At 42.9% G+C, this 20,264-nt stretch overlaps 1 protein-coding gene across 4 annotated transcripts; it reads right to left on the bottom strand.

The window, feature by feature from the left end:
* Positions 1 to 1,186: 1,186 nt before the first annotated feature.
* SERBP1 (SERPINE1 mRNA binding protein 1) lies at positions 1,187 to 18,562 on the bottom strand. 4 transcript variants are annotated; one of them, XM_065071952.1, is made up of 10 exons: positions 18,053 to 18,562; positions 14,977 to 15,139; positions 13,914 to 14,051; positions 13,700 to 13,795; positions 13,118 to 13,192; positions 9,957 to 10,134; positions 6,808 to 6,855; positions 4,212 to 4,385; positions 3,227 to 3,265; positions 1,187 to 2,116 (listed from the first exon to the last, which is right to left on the bottom strand). In XM_065071952.1, the coding sequence occupies exons 1-10, from the start codon at positions 18,438 to 18,440 to the stop codon at positions 2,060 to 2,062; spliced, it is 1,356 nt and encodes a 451-aa protein (XP_064928024.1). In that variant the 5' UTR covers positions 18,441 to 18,562; the 3' UTR covers positions 1,187 to 2,059. The 4 variants fall into 4 exon arrangements, with proteins under 4 accessions (XP_064928024.1, XP_064928021.1, XP_064928022.1 ...); XM_065071949.1 differs by having other exon boundaries at positions 13,700 to 13,771; positions 18,053 to 18,560; XM_065071950.1 differs by lacking the exon at positions 6,808 to 6,855 and having other exon boundaries at positions 18,053 to 18,557.
* Positions 18,563 to 20,264: the final 1,702 nt, after the last annotated feature.

Below are 20,264 nucleotides of genomic sequence, written 5' to 3'. Positions count from 1 at the left end.
GAAAAGCTTCTGACCGAGTCCAGCTAAGCAGGACCCCAAACCATGGGCTGGCTGGCCCAGGAGTCATCTGGAAAAAAAGCCGAGTGGCAACTGAAACAGCAAATATACAGTTTGGATATGGGGAGGGGAGGTTTATGTTACAAAGCTTTTCTGCAAGCGTGTTTCTGCTTATCAAGGCATTTTGTTTAGTTGTATGACCCGAGGTGTCCCTAACGCTGAAACTGCGACACGTTCTAGCAAAGCGCAAAGGGAGAGAAGAGGAAGAACTCCATGCTGGAGCTGCCAGAGCCCCAGAGCACCTGCATGAGATCTGCTTCAAGTCGGGAGAGATGAACCAAGAGATTCTACCATCCACTGTTGGAAAACTTGCCTCCTTCTCACAGCCTGGTACTTAAAACGAGAGGTGAATGCACTAAAAAGTCTAATCCAATGATATTAACAGTGGTTTACAACAAAAAACTTCCGTAGAAAATAGTTCAGATAAAGCAAGCCAGCTAAACACCACAGTTAAGGAGTTTGGTATATCATATTCAAAGGTCTCCAATACTTTTTGCCTGTCCTGTACAGCTTTTAAAAAAATAGGGCATTACCTTTTGTTTTCTATCTACCTAGTTAAGAAACTACAAATATGTTATAAGCTGCCCAAAGTGTAACACATTAAATAAAATGAGAAACCTGTTTCTAGTCTCCTAACAAATGCTGCAGATAAAACCCCTAAGAAACCCTCCTTATTAGTCATTCTCTCAACTCCTTTTGTGTCCTGAAGTGGTAATCCTGTTCACAGGGATTAAATTAAACCTACGGCAAATTTCTACCAGGGTAGAAGGGGTTTCTTAACAATGGCGCTCTGAAAAACATTCATTTGTCAACCAACAAATCAAGATTTCGAACACTGCGCAATTCCAGAACAAAATTCTGATGGAGAGGTGAAGTGTTGGGGTTTCGTCTTGCATCTTTTTGTTATCGCAACGTCCCCATCTGAAATGATAAACCAGAACTCCCTCCTGCCAACCCCCGCCAAGGCCTGTGTTGTTTTCCTTGGTTGGTGCCGCTGCGGAGCAGGGCTGGATATGCCAGTACCGCTGGGTTGTGTCACTCTGCTCGGTTCCACCACCGCCCACACCTCCCACAGTGGCAACGGTGGCTCCAACATCAGCGGATCCTCTCAAAGAAAAAACATCGGGAATTTAAAAACTCTCTCTTTTTTTTTTTTGCCAACAAAGCATCTTGTTCTGTTGAAGGGAGGAGGGGGGAATAAAGGTTAAGAGGTGAGTGAAAGGTGTAATACATTAATTTTTAAAAAACTGTTTAGACCAATTATCCACACATCATTGCTGGATCAATACACAGGTACTTAACTAGAAACCAATGTGCTTTGAATCTTTTTCAAGTATCTGGTACCAATTTTGTATAAAGATTTTGAGTAAACAAACTACCAAGCAGATGAAAAATGACTGTTTTTCCAAGTCTGAAATTAAGCATTAAAACTAAAGTACTCCAGGAGTTAGTATTCCATACAGCACTAACAGTCTGCCAAATTAAAATGTCATATATTCCAAAATACCATGGGCTGATAAAAATCTTCTAAACGGGAATTAAGGAAACAGAAATAGTGTGCAATACTTAAAACCCAGTTTGTAGTTTGGGGAAAATGTCTAAAATCCTGAATTAAAAAAAAAAAAAAAAAAAACACAAATGAAGTGAAAGCTTTTAACTGGTACACACTGTTCACACCTATATTTCAAGTTTGGAAACGCATATTTTCAAGCAGCAATACAAAAAAGTATCCATGAAGAATGCATAATCTCTGAAAAAATTATGAAAACATCCCTGCTACCATTACATTTCTAAATACAAAACTGACTACCATATTGTTGCTTCTGTGTAGCGAGAGAAGTTCATTTTCAAAACAGATAAAATTCAGTCTTTAGGTGTGAATGGTATGAATGACAGTCTTTTTTTTTTTTTTTTTAAATTTCTTAGTTGTTTAGGATCCTTAAGCATGCAAGCCTCGGAGAGGAGGGCCCGACGAGGGCAGGGCTGGCTTATGACATCCAGTTTAGGACAGAGCTGGGAAAGCCTCTGGGTCATCTACGTCAGGAGCAGAAGCACTTGACTGAAAGAGAAACAACAGAAAGTTATTATGTTCTGCGGCACCAGGTCCTGCCGCCTTTTAATTCCTCACACGTCACTAAGTCCTTCTGTTGGCCGAGCAAACACGGCTCAGCCGCGGGCACAGGGACACGATTAAGCCTCTGTCCCCGCACAGCGACACTTCTGGGGACTCCCTGCGGCCCAGAAAAACAGGGCTGGGAATTCCTCATGTTTAAAACTACTTTAACCTGAACTCTCTTAAATACTGTGTTTCCAAGAGATACACACTGCAGTGGAATAAGCATCCTGGCACTGGACAAATTACTACAAGAGCAACTTTCTTTCCCCGTGATAAGCAGCATATTTTTTTTTAAATTCCAGGGACTAGAAAGTCCCCTGTACTACTTTTGAATCCAAACTACCTGAAGAGACATTATAGGCAAACAGACCATGTTAGCACGTGATTATCACACGAGGTTGTAAGTACATCTCTCTCCATTCTTAAAGAGATCCCTACATGTGGACTTAATGCTATTCTACTAGCACATAACCATCAATTTTTAATGTGGTACATGACCGAAGTGTTACAGAAAAGGCCTGTTTGTAGCAAAACCTAAGATGCACATGTTTGATCTTCCCCCCCAGGTCAAACTGGCTGTGATTAAAAAAATAAAATTATGCTGACTTAGCCCTAAAAACTCATACACATCAACCAGGAATCTCCTCAGTACTTTCCTAACAGGCTCTGCATCACATGTAAAAACAGTGCTGCAATTAAATGCAGAAATTAGGTATTTTAGAATGATCCTCACTTTGTCCATGAGGGATGTGGAAGAAAAGGAAGAGCCAGGAGAGTGGCACTTCCTGTAAACACATTCATTTATCAAGAGAAATACATTTAAACAACTCCAATAAAAGTTGTATCAACATCTACAGGTAAGCCTAAGACACTGCAGAAGAACCCAGCCCACAAAATCTAGTTAAAAGGTAATACAGCAGGGTTTCAAGCCTACAGCCTTAGTATGTCTAGTTGCTCATTACACCAAAGCAGAAAACCAGCCAAAAAAGCCCATCCACTGTGACAGCGGGGCCTTGTTCACAGATAACGTGAGTGCCAGCAGAGATCACCAACCTGGTTGGGTGTGTGGATCACATCAAACTCCTTCACCAACTGCAAGAAAATAATAATAATTAAAAAAATAGCATAAAATAAGCTGCTGAGGATGACAGCATTCTTGAAGAAGCAAGATGCTGTTTTAGTGAAACAGAGCAATGCATTTCAATTACGTAAAACTTTCTTATATTGATATCAGAAGAGCATTTTCTAACTAATAAGCCTAAAACTTAAAGTGATCCAGTGTAAAACAGAAAGAGTCCATGTCCTACAAGAGACAAAAATGAGCAATCTTGGTCTGTGTGAAAAAGGCCACACCACGCATCATTTTCTAGTGAGTAACAGTTTGACTAAATGCATTTATGCTGAATAAGTAATCCATATTAAATAAAACCTTTACTGTAGCTATACTGCAATATACTGAACTAAGCTTTACATTTATCCCCCCAAACTCCAATTCAGTATTTAGTTCTTTAGGGCTTCAGGACTAGAGGAAGAAAAAAATTACTGACAATTAGAAAAACACGAAAAAACAGTAGGAGTCCTATTTCCACATGAAAACCCCAAATCCTCAAATTCAAGATGTAACATGCAGCTGTAAAATCAGTCTTCCACCCCTGGCAGGTCACAATGTGGATACACAGTCCTGACTATGGCTGAAAATAACCACTCTAGCACTTGCACATTCACATCTGTCCATACTGAGGAGTCATATTTTTGGGTTCAGACACAAAGTCCAAAAATTTACCCTTTTAATCTAATCTACTCACCATCCCCTCTTTTTTGGGAGGCTTTAATAACACCCCTGCTAAAATATTCCTCCCTTTGTCCTGACAGTAACCTAGTTTAAAATGAACTTGTAAGAATAGAGACAACACTTGGTTTTAAAATGCCATGTTTGTTGTCAGGGCAACTGCCCCAGAACCCAGACACCTAAAACCTGTACAAAAGCCCTGGTAACAACCGAAAGGGAACTGTTGTAGTTCAAGCTGCAGGTACTCACCTTGTCAGTCCTGCCCCCACGGCTGGCCCTGCCACCACGGCCCCGGCCCCCCCGGCCCCCTCTGCCCCCGCGCCCAGGGCGGCCCAAGTCTCCAAAGTTGATCTCCAGCTGGGATGTGATATCGTTTGCGGGCTTGCGGAAGTGATGATCCATGACAGAGTCCTCAGCGTGAGCCTGAAACAAGTGTTTCTCCATCAGTAAGGAAAAAAAACACAAATCACCAAAGAAACCTTTTCCTCTGCAGTTGCACCAAGCGCACTCCCAAACCGAGGACTTGATCGATTTCTTGATCGATTCAAGTTAAAAGACAGCGCAGGAATTGTTAGGAATCAAGCTACACCACTTGTGTACACAATAAAACCATACTCGGGTGATCAAATAAGTGGATGAGCAAACAAAGGTGTTTTGCATTTCTGAGATAATTCAGGGAAGCTCTGGAGCTCCTTCAGACATGTTTAGGCTTACTGACCAAACTGACTATCACAAGCCAGTACAAAACCTCATTTTCTAGCATTTCTCACTTCATATCCTGAGAAATCTTCAGGTCCTATCAATTTATTTCATTATTTTAAAATACTTACTTGGTAACCCATCTTTATTTTGCTCAGTGAGTACTTTACACTTCCCTATTTCCCAAGGGAGATGGTAAGAAATCCCTTATCACTTTGCATTAGCCATAACAAACAGCAAATGAGGCATAAACACTTCAAACACAAAGTAACTTAAGTAGCCAAAACATTAATGCTAAAACAGAGAACCATTTACACTGAAAACCCACCACCTGGGCCACCTTTGCCAGGACACAACATTCTCCTACAGCTGGTTCGTTCTCAGCACATTCACAGCAAGAAACCGGAGTCTCGAGGAGCAAGGTACGCAAAGAGCTGCATCTAACACCAGAAATACCACTGTTCGGCACATCTGAATATTTTAAATTATTACACACTGAACACAAAAAGAATCAAGTGTTTAAGTGACCATTTTTCCTATTTTGTACAAATTATTTTTCCACGTGGTAAGTCAGGTTTTGGCACCTTTGACAATAAAACTGGCCACACTGCATCAGAACAAGCGTTTATCTAAGCCAGTACTGCCTCTTACAAGGCTCAACCATTGTGTTTTGGAAATGTGACAACATTCAACACTTTCTTTCCCTATAAGTCCCTAATTTCTGGCAGAGTAATTTTGAGTTTGCTTGTTTTTTCGTACAGAAGCACTACATACAAGCTGAAGCCTCCTGATTCTTATTTCTCTTGTGGTGCAATCACACAATATGCTGACTTTCAAAGGCAACATATTGTGCAACTGAGCCCCATACCCTTTAATTACCATTTGTGCATCCTTCACAAGGCAGCCAATGGTACACACAAGTCTGCAGTGTAAAGGCTGAAAGCTGCTTTCAGGGATTTCTTGAGTCAGCCACAAGCACCATAATGTACAGAGCCACCCCCATTAATTAATTAGCCCTTCCCATCCCCAGCCCCACCCTTGGCCTCCACAGCGTCCTGCAGCGTTGGGCACTGCTATTTAATTAGGCACAATGAGAAACACCGCTCCACACTGCTTTATTTCAAACATACTTCACTGGAATGTCTTCCATGGAATAACTTGTCCCTCCCGTGTTGATTTTTCAGATCTGCTGACCCTTCCCTCAGAGATCTCTTTTCAAACTTAAGAAGTTATTTTGCAGAGAAAAGTCATTCCACATCTCAGCCTGACATGACAACACTCAAATATAACTACAGCAACAATTTGTAAAACAGTGCACCATACCTTTTGTTACAGTTTTGATTCCTTTCCTACTACTTAATATTTTATCTACAGTTTTGATCGCTCAAGGGTACTGAGGTTATATTTTCAACTTATTCGTAGTTATATGACATTGTCTTCGGTGAGCGGTAGTATCACTGGATTCGTACAGTAATTTTGTGCATTTCCTTCCCTACACTGTTATTGCTTAAAACAAGGAATACTACAGTCCATCAAAACCATTGTGTTTTCATAACTTAACTTCGGTTTAACCATTAAACCAAGAAATAGCAAATTCTGTATATAACCCAACAATTTCTTTATCCGAAGTAACTAAAGCTAATTTAAAACACCAATAAAAGACTGGCATATTCTCCTCCTCCTCTTCTATCCCTTAGGTGACAACAGTGATAAGCACACCGTACAAATTGCTTGTTCTGAATCATCTCTGGAAGCATTTAATCTGTATGTATTGGCAACTCTCACCAGTGCTCTGATCTAATAATAACCAATAGCTTCTTGAAGGCATTGCTGCACTTACGGGTCTTGGGGAAGGCTGTCAAAAAATAGAAGCAAGCTACTAACAGAAAGAGGGCCAAAGCAGACAGTGAAATATGGAAAAACAGCCAGCAACACCACCAAAAAAAACCAAACCACCAAAACCAGACTCATGATAAAAGCATTTATGATGAAGTTTGAAGTTAGACAACAGGCATGGACAGAAGAGCTCAACATTGTATCTACTTGTGTTCTCTATTTTATTGACTTTTTAATATCCAGCCCTTCCTTTCAGAAGAGGCTCATATCAAAACACAGATATTGCCAGTTAGATAGAAAGTATCAGTACCTCATTTGACTCCAGCAGACTCCCCTGCATTTCTGTCATCGCCTTTGTCTGATGAAAGTTGCGTGTCCACGCCAAAGTGACAAAAGGAACAAAGGGAGAAAACAAAGGGAAGAAATGAGACTCGACTACGTACAGGAACAACAGGTAATAAGGTCACATGAACCTGATGGATACAGATGCCACTGAGCACATGAAGCAGCAAAAGGATGAGAGCAACAGCTGCGCGAGCATCCAGAAAGAGCAGAGGGACAGAACACACCACCAACGTGGAGACAAGAGAAATCACAGAGATCTCAGACTGATAGCGAAAAAGTAACACAGGCCGGGCTCCTGCACCTCCACTCATCAGGCACATGGTGTACAGAACTGGATGGATAAGAGGGTGGAATGTTTAAAATTGCCGTTAATGACAAAAGCACAGCCTTGATCCAAGAGTCGTTCCTCCAAATTTTGAGAAGATTAACTATTCTGAATCGTATTTCTCAGTCTCACACTGCAACCACCTCTAAGGAAGTGATTCGATTAGCAAGAAAGTCTGAAGGCAAAGGAACGAGGCGCAGCAGATACAGAGGAACTGATCATCTGGTGTATCAGTCTTTCCAGGAGACTTGCATCCAACTTCCTGAACAAATTTCAAGATCTTTCCACAACGCAACTCCTTCCCATTTTTTGTTCAGCCATACCAGCAGAACTTACAAGACTCAATCCACTAAACCAGCTGCAGAGAAGGAAAAAAAGAGGATCTCTATCTTACAGCATAACCCAAACTCCTGGAAAGTATCACAGGACTGGGGCTGCCAATACACGCAGATTTCATAATAAACCAGTAAGAACCTCACACAGTATTAAGAGTTCATTTTATACCAACTATTACTTTCTAGGAAATAGAAATAGCAAACATGAAAAAGAGGGAAGAGCTCAGATGGGGTCAAGTGTTTCAGCCCTCAGTGAATGGCACAAGGAGGAGGAGGATGATGATGAGGAAGAGTAAAGCTCTTTCAAAAGACTCCAGCAGATGAATAGCACCAGTACCTCAGATTCCCTTTCCCCACAGATTCCTAGAACATTCTCAAGCTACAGGAACGGGGGTGGTCATCATAACACTACAAATTTCTGAGAAAATTTCTTGGGCCACATTGCAATTTTGAGCTATTAAGATACAGAATATTTGGGACTGAAAACCAGAATTACTTAGAAACCAAGTCACTGCCACACACCAACTGCCTTCTTATAAATAAGCATCACAGAAACCTCACATCAGCCTTAATTTCATGACTCATAAATATGTCCAAGAGGACAAACTGAAAAAGAACAGCTGGAGATTGGTAGGTTTTGTTCACAACTCCTAAATATTCCACCTTTTAAACCTGTTGAAGGCTTTCCTAACACCTGTATTATAGAGCTATTCTGCTATAATACTGCACAGGAAAAGCCCCATGCTGCTGCCCAGGGGATCAGTGAACAACCAGTAAGTGAAATGAGGAGACGTATGCCCAACATACAATAAAAGCGGTCCAAAAGCATCTAGATATAAAGGCAATTTTGTTAACATCTCACTCCTGTGCTTATACAGCAAGGAGCTGTTAACTTCTAGGTGATAGCGTTAAATACCTGACTCATTTCTTTGAGAAGTTAAACGAATACACCTATCAAATAGAAAAATTTAACTATGCCAGTTCTTTCATGAAAGTAAATGGATGAGTTATTCTCCTTGGTTTTGTTTGAGTTTTTCTGAGTTAACTACTCATTCATTTTTCAAATGCAAAATACAGTATGGATCTTTCTAGCTTCTAAATTACTCAAGAGTACCACTATCTTGCTACATGATCATACATGCGGATATGTTAGAAAAGACCGTTTTCAGCTGACAGAATGTCAAATAAATCTGCTTCAGAGAGACTGGGGCCAAGGACTGTTTTGTGACACACTTACAGGACCACAGGTTTAGTAAATCTTGGTAAAGTACATAAATACTTGTTTAAACCAACTTTTCATATACAGCAACATTCAGTCTAATTCAATTTCCCTTTTCTACACAAGCAAGAGAAAGTGGTATTTAATGAGAACTGCAAACACAAAGTAAACAAAAAGATGTGCAATCATTTAAAGAACTAAACTACCTGACACAGCAAGAAAATAGTAAACCAAAAAAGGTTGCGACAGAGTCAATCCCACCCTGAGTTCAGCGAGATTAGAAAGTTTTCATTGCAAGTGCTGACTAGTGCCTCCCCATCTGTATTATATCCCCAGCTTAAAAGACAAAACTGACAAGGTGCGAAAAAGCAGAATCACATATTAGAAAACCAAACAGCACATTACATTATTATCTAGTTACTTGAAAGCGAGTCAGAACCATCTGGTATACAAAGCTGCAGACCACCCATTAACAGTGGCCCACTTGAAAGTGTTAAAACCAGAGATTAATGCCGCCCTGCATTAGAAAATAGCTCTCAGCACTTCCCTCCCCGCTCAAGTGAAAGAGTACGTCTCTCCGCTTTTACTATCTTGGAACAGGGTCATTAAAATTGTGCAATGACTGAAATCAGTATGCTGGAGAAACTAAAGTTTTAAAATCATCCTACAGCAACTATGTTGAGTATCACTGAAGCACACAAACGTATTTCACCTAGTTTCTCAAAAGCTTTGAGGATGCTTTTCTATATAACATTACAAAATGAGAAGATATCTATGTTACAAACTTAAGATACACAGTTTAGGCATTAAGGTGTCTGAGGCATGACCAGTATTTCTTTAATCTTGCATCATGTTTAGCAAGCACCATAAATCAATGTACCATAGAAAAAGTTAAGAAATACTTTTGCTGTTGACCAACTTTTTCTAAAATGCTCACCAAGAGACAGTCCTTACAACATTACCTGCCCCGATGCATCAGTATTCCAGTCCCAACTCTAGTTTACATCCCAGTACACACCAGCCTATGGGTACAGATTCACTGACAGAATTAACCACAATGAAAACTGTACTTATGCTACTCCATAACTTCAGTGTTAGTAACTGAAGTGTCGTTCTCACTTTTATCAGTTTTTAGCTACAGCATCTCAAAGAATGGAGCTTCCACTCCAAGAAGTGTGCATCAATACAAAAACCTATACAATCTGGATACAGGCAAATATTGAAAATCACTTTACCTCCTCGCTCTTTGACTTGTGAAGAACAAATCCTTTTTTCCATTGCCCATCAGCACCCTCATTTGGTTTACGGATGTTGAACTCAACTTTTGCACGATCCTTACTTTGAATAGCTTTCCACTCGTCCAGGGTCATTTCCTTAGGACCTTCTTCCTTAACTTCTTCAACCTCATTCTCCCTGGAGTAAATTCACAGATATTATGATCATGACTTTGAACTCACATTCTAGATACAACAAATTCAAAATCAGTTGCTAATCAGCAAACAGATTATAAAAAAAGTTTGTCAAGTATTTAGCAAGTAAGAGGTGTATATCACACCACCCAGAAACCAGACACGAAAACTCATATCCTTTAGCCAGAGTGCCTAAAAAGCCACCTCACAGCCATACAACTTTAAGCAACTAAATGGTGAGCACAGCAAAATGTTCAAATCAGCATTGACCCGTGCCATCTATTCATCACATGAATGACAATTTTCTTTACAACTATCAAAACCTAATTGCTGCAATAGACTTGTTTGGGGCTTTTTTCCCCTTTTGTAGATACCTCTCTCCCAGAGATTCCAGTTAAGGCAGTGAGAGAGAGCTGCTTCTTACCACAATTTCCAAGTTTGTTAGTTTTTATAAAACCAGAAGTTCACAGTATCACAGTATGTTTGGGATTGGAAGGGACCTCAAAAGATCATCTAGTGCAATCCCCCCGCTGGAGCAGGAACGCCTAGGTGAGGTCGCACAGGAACATGTCCAGGCAGGTTTTGAATGTCTGCAGAGAAGGAGACTCCACGACCTCCCTGGGCAGCCTGTTCCAGTGTCTGTCACCCTTACTGAGAAGAAGTTTTTTCTCAAATTTAAGTGGAACCTCTTGTGTTCCAGCTTGATTCCATTACCCCTTGTCCTATCATTGTTTGCCACCGAGAAGAGCCTGGCTCCATCCTCATGGCACTCACCCTTTATATATTTATAAACATTAATGAGGTTCCCCCTTAGTCTCCTCCAAACTAAAGAGACCCAGCTCCCTCAGCCTTTCTTCATAAGGGAGGTGCTCCACTCCCTTAATCATCTTCGTTGCCCTACGCTGGACCCTCTCCAGCAGTTCCCTGTCCTTCTTGAACTGAGGGGCCCAGAACTGGACACAATATTCCAGATGTGGTCTCACCAGGGTGGAATAGAGGGGAAGGAGGACCTCTCTCAATCTACTAGCCACCCCCCTTCTAATACACCCCAGGATGCCATTGGCCTTCCTGGCCACAAGGGCACAGTGCTGGCTCATGGTCATCCTGTTGTCCACCAGGACCCCCACGTCCCTTTCCCCTACACTGCTCTCTAATATGTAATTTCCCAACCTATACTGGAACCTGGGGTTGTTCCTGCCCAGATGCAGGCAGCTTTAGATAGTCTGCTTCCTTTATTGAACTAAAGATGATAACTGAAACAAATTTTACGTTCAGCTAACTTGGAAAAAACAACAGCATGCAACTCAGTGACTTGTGCAATACATCATCTCACTGTAAATCTTTGGTGCCTCTACCTTCTGCCAAAGAGCTATTTTTAAATAAAACACACAACCACTATGCTCAGTAACAGATGTTTTAACTACACAGGCAGTCAATTCTCCACTCAGTCTTCATAAAAATTTCCCATTTATAGAAAACAAGTGCCATGGATGTGCAGCAAAAAGATCACAAAGGCCTCAACTTAAGAGAACAGGTCTTTATTTTGTAGTCATTAATTTTGATGTAATAATGCAGATGTTTTACATCCAACTTACTGTATTTCAATTTTTCTTCATTCTGTAGTTCAGAAATATTTTTGACATAGTGTATATTCAGAATCTTTTTTTTTGTTGTTCAAGGTAATGACATTCTGTGCATTTTGCTGCAGTAAAACACCCAACAGTTCTGCTGAAACCTTTCGGTTAAAGGTCCACATCAAGCTAGTCAATGTGAAAACTAATCCACGTAACATGCTTTTCTATAAAAATTGCTGGGGGATTACAACAGATGTGTTATGCTTGAAACTGAGAAAAGCACACATTTGCTGCATATTGGAGGAAAAAGAAAAAACATGAAAATAGCCTACAGAATTTTGCAGATAATTGATTTGCACATGTCTGGTCAAGCACAAGGACACTGCTACTAATAAATATCCAGGAAATACTGAAGACACAACAAATTTAATACATCCAGACTTTCAATACATATAATTTTAGTAAGGGCTAACTTGCATTTTCTGAGCAATGGTCAAGCTGTAATTCCTTAAAAATTCACGTACTACTTCTGCATACAAGACCCCAACCTTGAACCACCATAACCTCAGAGAACAGCATTTAGTCTTTTTTTTTTTTTTTAGTTAAACTAAATCAATTTCTTAATCTCTATGCAGTAATTGTACCCTCTTTACCACTAATCAAAATTATCGGTGAGGAAATCAATCTATAGCAAACTCCACATTAGAAAACTTGGGCAAACAAGTATTTCAAAATCCTATCTTGTCTGCCATTTTCTTTTGAATTCACAATAAAGCACATTCCTCATTAAAGTATTTTATTAAGCTATCCTACCATAAGTACTACTGCTCATTCTGCTTCTCTAGTTACTCTATTTCATTCATCCAGCCACTGGTTTCTTCTGTAGCAGTGTCCAAGTGAAATGAGAAGTGATCAAGTTAACTTCTTTGAAAATACTCTGCATACACTGAAGCTGGAGAATGAAAAAGCAACAACCTTTCTTCTACAGGCTGGTCACACAGTTTCCAACAGTTGTTTTGAAAAACTAAGTCTAAAAAAAGTTACCTTCCACTGGCAGAAGAACATTTTGTCCCTTTTCCTTGGTTGTTCTACCTAGAGCAGAGATTATTTTGGTTCGGTACTTCAGAGTTGCAATCCTGAGACCCTAAGCGTATTAGAACTGATTATTAATAACTAAATCTGAAAGTCACCCAAGAGCTTGTATGACACCAAAGAACAGCTTCAAGGTAACAATTATTAGACTTGCAGTATTTAAAGAGACAGCCTTTCAGCACCATTGCAAATAATTTCATATCTACTGAAGAAAACAGATCTCAGTTGGGCAAAACACAAGTAGGGATAAATGCCAGGGGTTCAAGGCAAAGCAATGCTTCCTTTGAAGCAAAAAAGAGCATTAAGAGGAGTGGTACTCACTTATTTTCAGAATCAGCAGGCGGATGCTCCTCTCCCTCCGGCGTTTCCTCAGTTACAGCTGACTGATCCAATTCACTGCAATTACATAATGTTTGGAGGTTCGTTTTTTAAAAGTTCCTCCCTATTTAAAGCTACATAAGGTTTCATTAAGAACTGGTGCTCTGTGCCTTTTAAATTCTATACTATCCACTTTCCACACGGGTTTCCCCAACACTTGCTAGGACCCATTTTGAAAGCCTCCCACTGTACCGTGAGACACAGAGTTGATTTGGGTATTAAAAATTCCATTTTCAATGTAATACCTATCAAAAATGCATGCTTAATCTGATCAAATTATTCTATTTTTAGTAAGAAAATTGTAAGACCTTCCACTCCAGACTTGCCCACAATTTTTGTTTTAACAGTGAAGCCATCTCTCGTGTTACAAGAAATTGATAATTTTCTAAATTCTGCAAAGGCTGCTTTAAGAGTGTAGCAAAAATTATCAAAATTAAAGGCACAAAAGGCAGCTAAATATTTGCATTTTGCAAGCTGTAAGGATTAGGATTTTTTGTTATTTCTGAGCAATTACAGATTACTAACGTGAGTTCGTCTTTGACGGTTCCCCAGTTGTGCGATCCGCTGCCACCGCGCTTGTCCTCATGCTTTAGGCCACTGAAATGTGAATGTGAAACAGAACTAACAAAACTGAGTTAACATTATAGTGTCCAGATACAGAAATTCAAAGGCAAATTTTAAAATGTGTTTTAATTGTAAAGAATAGTTAAAAAAAAAATAGAAAAATGTAAAGACTTACGATCTATCGCTGCCACTATGTCTGTCAAATTCACGTTTGCCGCGAGAGTCAAACCCGTCTCCTCTGCCCATTCCACGGCCACGGCCACGGCCTCTTCCAAGCCCTCCACGGCCACGCATCGGTCGGTCAATAATGGGTCTGGCACAGAACAGTCAGACTTGAATATCTCACCTCCAAAAATCTACAGTGTGGTTTTTAACGCTGCTTCTCTTTTGAGAATTTTATTTACTTACTTTTCCTCTGATAATTACTGTTTGTAACTGTGTTGAGGCTCTAATTTCAATGTCAAATTATGACACTGAAAAAACCCAAATATAAAATACCTGCATTTTAGAATCTGGAATCAAATGCTCGGAAGGATTACCGTTCATTTGCATCTTCTGGCACTAAATCCCAAAATTTAGTACTTGTATTGTGTTACATCAGTAGCTGATACTACAATTTCAATTTAACTCACGTTCATCCAACTTACTTTTTAAAAGATTTAAACTTTGGCTAGTAAAATGTGAATATTTGAACACTACTTTCAGAACACTTGAACTCTGGATGGCACATGGTACTTGAGACACTTGAAAATTTGTCTAGACATAAAATGGCTTCACCAATTCCAGATCAAGAGTAGCTGCAGCCAAGGTGTAAACACCTACATGGACTTTTATGGGCTTGAAGTCAGCTGTACACATTTAAGCAGCAGCTGTATCAGCAAATAAATTTCATCCTGCAGGCAAGAGCTACACTCCGAGTTCCTTTCCTGACCCATCCGATATAGATTTATGGTGGATATTTGATTTAAATCATGTTTTCAGTTAAGCCAATGGAATTGTTCATGTTAGATCACTCTTGATCTATAACTTCAGCCAAGTTTGTTAACAACATCATGGAAAAGAGAAGTGTTATATGCTACATGATATATACTCTTCTTGGGACTGACAGAAATCTAATTCAATCAATCTAATTTTGATCGAATCAGCTTCTTTTTTTTCCTTTTTTAAACTTAGTAGAAGTTGGGACAGCCCCCTGCTATCAAAACTAAGAAAGCTGTCAGGGAAGACAAAATTCTTACTTATCAACAGAAAATTCTCCTCCTTCGCCTTTCTCCTCGGCAGGTTTGTCAAAGCGGCGCTCGCGGGGAGGTCGTCTCTCCGGTCTCCTGTCGATGGGTTTGCCTTCGCCCTGCTGTTGCTGCTGCTGCTGCTGATCAGGCCTCCTGCCAATACGTCTTATCCCTGAAACATTAGGCAAAACACATCAACGGAATGCAGAGCTGCTCTGGGAGAGATACCAACTCTTGACACCGTAAAACAATATAGAAGGTAAGCTGGAATTGAAGTCTTTCTTCTAGCCTGGTGACTAGATAATCTGAGAAACTATACTTCTATTTAAAAGTCACTGTAGGTTATTCAAGTCTTATTCACACTTTTACACAGCATTTCTATTAAACTGTATTCTGTACAAGAGTACGCTCTTAAAATACTGTAGGAAACAAAACCTGTCAGAGCACACAAAGCATCAATAATCTGCATTAAACGATAAGAGTTAACTTTCAAAGAAGGATTGGGATAAGCAATTTTTTTTTTTCTCTGTAAGGTGCTTTTCAGGTAAAACAAATAGTTTTTATTTTTATGAACACCAGCATCACCACACTGGACCCAAGTCCCTCTGCCAGCCACGCTGCTCCATCCCCTGAGCTCTCCTGGGCCACAGTTTTGGGCGGCATTGCTCCCAGGGCAGGGTGTGCTCTCCCCAACTGGTGCCACTTGCAGCCCCGGTACAGGAGCTACTGGTCAGTGACTACACGGCATGTTCATCCACACCAGTCCAACACATGCTCCCTGACAAACTCACCTCAGTGTGCACATAAAATATCTGTAGAATACCCTGTGCCACTGAACCCACCAGCCTTCTGCCCTCCCTCCCTATGCCTTCTCCAAGTTGTTTTTTAAAATAACAATTCCCAAAGGGCATTATCTGTGTCTCTAAGACATCTGAAGGATCTTAAACACAGGGACTTCTCTCACTCACATGAAAGGCCCGTTTACTCTTTAGAAAGCTCCAGGCAAACACATTACTCCTTTGTTATACTCTTTTTTTGCTAAAATGTTTAGGGAAAAAACACTAAGCAAACCAAGTGAGGCTGCCTTAAGAATTGTCAACTATCTTTTAAATTAAAAGCTGCCAATATCTATTTTTTTTTTAAAGAACTAAGTTCCTGCCTAATAAGCAATGTCATATTTGGGTGGGGCTAAAGAAGTTACAGTTGTAATGATATCCAAGCCAACACACCCAAATGAACGTCTTCCTTACCTCACAAGCTGTATTTAACATGAAGTTTGCATGACAAACTTCGCTTGCTAAGTAATCCTGATTCCCTGAGGACACATGGGGGTTAAATGCACCAGCACTTGCTTTGGAAAGGGCTCCCCAACTGAGGAGGACCAGCTCATTTGAAGAGGAAAGGGGCCAGGGGCACACAGGAGGTATGCTGCACAACTGGAATGAATAATCTACGGCTTTTGAATTTCAACGCCCTGCGCTCACAAAAACCTGGTTCCTGGTGAAGCCCAACCAAAAATACAAGTTCTAACCAAAAATACAAGTTATTACTTTTTCTCAGCATCACAAAGCTTTGAACTGCTAATTCACCAGTCAAATAATTTGCACCTTTACAGAGTAGTGGAATAGTTCTAAACTGCAATACATTTGTTCAGGATACAAACCCTCGTCAATACCATGGCACCAAACACCTTTAAAATAACTACAAACTTTTCAAACTGGAAGGTGACTTTTTTCCTACAGCGCTCCATACACACTGCTACAACAGCAGGCCTAACTTTCTCTCTTTAACTACCACAAGAAGCCACAAACCACTTTTTTTCATAGTGAACTAATGCTCATTCTTGAAAATGAATGTGAAATCCAGGAGTAAACTCGGCCTGCTAGCCCTACCCAAACCCTCTGTGTTTCCTTGCGCTGGCCCAAGAAACTGCCTGTGTTTCAGGTTCACCTCATGAGGGACAGCACCACGATTCTATATCTGACTAGTATGTCCAGAGGATACTGGCTTAGCAAAATCACCAGTCAGGACAAATTATTGCATTCCTCACAGGGGAAAAACTCTCAAGTGCAGAAAAACCCTAAGCAAAGAGTATTGTAATACAGTACCTGACTTCTGCTTCTCACAAGGTGTTTGCAAATAACATCAGAGAGGCCCAGAGAGTCATTTTACAACATGCACTGCAATAAATGCTGAAGTAGGAGGATGCTTTCATGTAGCACTGCGCTCTTCTAAAATGGCCATGTTTCTGAAAAGATCGTTTAAACTGGCAAGTGATTTCCTCACCCACACCCCAACTGCTGTCACCACACTTTGATGCATTTGAAAGACCCCAATATAATCAGAATTCTGACCAAATCGACATGGACCGAAGTTTGGGCGGGGTACAGCTGCCTGCCACGGGACCACACGTGCACAGAAAATCCATCCCTCTTCGTTGTCCGACTCAATACTTTGCCCACAGCGCATTAATTTCACCTATTTGTGCTTTGATTTCTTTTTTCCAATAAAACAAATTTTCCCGTGTGAGATGTCTTACGGGTTTAAACAGACACGGCTGAGAACTCACACAACTTATTATTAAAATATACACGCGGCTCCTATCAACACCGTTCCCAAAAAAATAACCCAAGTGACTTTTGAAGAGCCCAGGGCCTGCCAGGTCTCCTGTCAAAGCCGCCGGCCTACCCGAAGCACAATTAAAAAGCGCAGGATGCGTTGCTGGGGTTTTGTGCCCCACGTTCCCACAGGAGAACAGCTACTTGGGCAGAGAGGCGGCACCGGGCACCCCACGCACCCACGACTCCATTTTGCGCGGGGACTCACCACGTGCGGCCGGGCAGCCCGGCGGGGACAGCGGCCGCTCCCCCCACAGGTGCCCCGGGCGGCCCCGCCATGCGCTTCCCCACGTGGGGGCGAAGCCGACCCGGGCGACGGAGCCGCCGCCGCTCAGGGCTCGGCCCTGCCCGGGGCCCCCGCGCTCCGCCGCCTTCCCGCCGCCTCCTTTGTGCGCGGCGGGACGCGGCCCCCACGGGCCGAGGGGCGGCCCCTCGGCTCCCTCCCCCGCCGCAGCCCCCCGGCTCACCCTCCTTCCGCAGCGGAGCGCCGGGCTGGCCGCTGCCCTCCTCCCGCCGGTCACCCACGGCCCCAGCCGAGGCGGCGAAGGGCGGCAGCGGGTTCTTGCGCTCCTTCTGCGACTCTCTGCGCAGCTGCTTGGCCGCGCTGCCGACGCTGCCGCCAGCGCCCGCCTGGCCCGGGCCGCCGCCGCCGGCCCCGCCGGAGGAGTTGGTCTGGGCGCCCGCCGGGCCGCCGCGGGCCCCGCCGCCCCCCTGGCTCCCGCCGCCGCCGCCGCTCTCTTTCCTCCGGGTCTCGGCCGCCCGCAGCACCTCGAAGGGGTCGGACTCGTCATCAAAGAGCTGGTCGAAGCGGTTGGTGACGACGCAGCCGAAGCCCTCCTGCAGGTGTCCGGGCATGATGGGCCCCCGTCGGCGGGATCCTGCTCCGATGCTGCCGGGCCCCCCGCGCCCTGCTAGCTGCCGCACAAGATGGCCGGCCGCGAAGAGACCCGCTTCTCTTCCGGCGCCGGGCACATCCGGGCACCTCACCCCCGCGCGGGGCACGACGGGAACGGTAGGCGGCCCGCTCCCGCCGCCGCCCGCGCCCGCCCGCCGGACTACAGCTCCCAGCGTGCCCCGCGCCGCCACGGCCCGGGCGGGGCCGCGCTGGGCGGGAGCGGCGGCGGGAGCGGGCGGTGCGGGGGCCCTGCGGCCCCTCACGGAGCACGGCCGCGACCCGCGGAGGGGGAGGGCCCGGGAAGGGCTTTGCCGACAGCAGGGACATCGGGCCTGGCGCCATGAGCCGCTTTTTTAGGCGATTTTTGAAGCTCGAGGCCTCTGGGCCCGGTGGCGGGCGCCGCTCCCCCGGGTGCAGGCCGCTCTCAGGACACGGGCCCGAGGGGCCTCGGCCTGCGCTAGAAGGCGGAGAAGCTGCTAACCTCAGCGGGTACTGAGGGAGAAAAGTGGGGAAAAAAAAAATAGGCGGTTTAAGAAATTTCGCTGTTAAAGTGCAACAAGCTAGAAAGATATAGGTGGGGCTTATTTAAGCGTTAAATAACGCAGGCTGGCTTCAACGAAGTTACAATGTTCAATTAGCTGTTAAGACACTTTCAGAGGGTCCTGACAGGCGCGAGTGAAAGCGTGACCCGGTCACAAATTCACACTTTCATACTTGTGTGTGTCTGAGTAAATGCACGAATACATGGAGCTACTGAATATCTCACTCCATCCTTCTTCTCTGTCTTGTTGCCTTGTAAAAGCAGGTTATAAAGCCTGAAGAGCGCGGGATCAGCGTCAGTTTGTGTTCGCCAGCACAAACCTCCGTGGGACGGACACCCTGGAGCCCTCCGGTCCGTCCCTGCGATGGTTATCACCAGGTCCGCCGTCAGATCCAGCGCAGGCTGGGGGAGAAACACCCCCCAGTTGTGCGTGGAGGTTCAGAGAAGTGATAGTGCTGCGGCGTTTGTTTGAAAGCAAATCGTTCTCGCATCAAGGTGGGGAAGATCATTGCCATGAGTGCTCAAACCACCACACGTACAGAGGGTGGGCACAGTCCTTCTGTGGAGAGATGGAGTTAACGCACGGACACCGTGCTCTGCTCAGGATAGAGAACGTTTTTTAATTAAAAATCCATGAACCTGACGCTTCTCACTAGCATTAAATTGCTTTTTAAAGCGTGACACTGATATAAACGTGTGTGTCATTGAGGGCAACTGCAGCAACAGCGATTTAAGAGATTTGCTGCTACAACCGATTAAAATTACTGTTTCAAAACCTTGCAGATTTAGCTTGATCTTAGACATGTAATAAAGTGTTCTACTTTCGTTAACACTTATACTCACCTAATTAGCAGATATACACAATTAGAAGACAATATCAAGTGAAGATGGTAAATATTTACAATATTAATTAGTCTTTATAGTTCTAGTTATAGCCCGTGGGAGTTACATCAAGAGATTAAAACATTTAACTGGCACAGATTTGACACGTCTTTCTAAAACACTATTTCTCACACACAGAGTTTATATCTTTAAATAAATTATCAGAACCTTTTGGTACTTGGTAGTATAATTAACTTTATCCTCAGCAAGGATAATATTTCTAATATTTGCCTTGCCTACTCCGAGAAGTTAGACCACTTTAAATAATTGCTTTTCTTCAAGCAAGCCCTTTGCTTTTGGGATTAATCAAATGTCACCAGGCAACACGTAATTAAAACCCTTTGTGTTTACATGGCAGATG

Source organism: Columba livia, chromosome 8 (genome assembly GCF_036013475.1).
Source record: "Columba livia isolate bColLiv1 breed racing homer chromosome 8, bColLiv1.pat.W.v2, whole genome shotgun sequence".
NCBI lineage: Eukaryota > Metazoa > Chordata > Aves > Columbiformes > Columbidae > Columba > Columba livia.
This window is presented reverse-complemented; position numbering and strand designations above follow the sequence as displayed.

Bases quoted from the DNA above. Each gene is read 5' to 3' on its own strand.
- SERBP1 (XM_065071952.1), bottom strand. From the start codon at position 18,440: ATGCCCGGACACCTGCAGGAGGGCTTCGGCTGCGTCGTCACCAACCGC. The intron at 15,140-18,052 runs GTGAGCCGGGGG...CTAATGTTTCAG, and splicing joins CGCTCCGCTGCGGAAGGAGG to GGATAAGACGTATTGGCAGG. The intron at 13,193-13,699 runs GTTAGTAATCTG...ATGTAATTGCAG, and splicing joins ACCGTCAAAGACGAACTCAC to TGAATTGGATCAGTCAGCTG.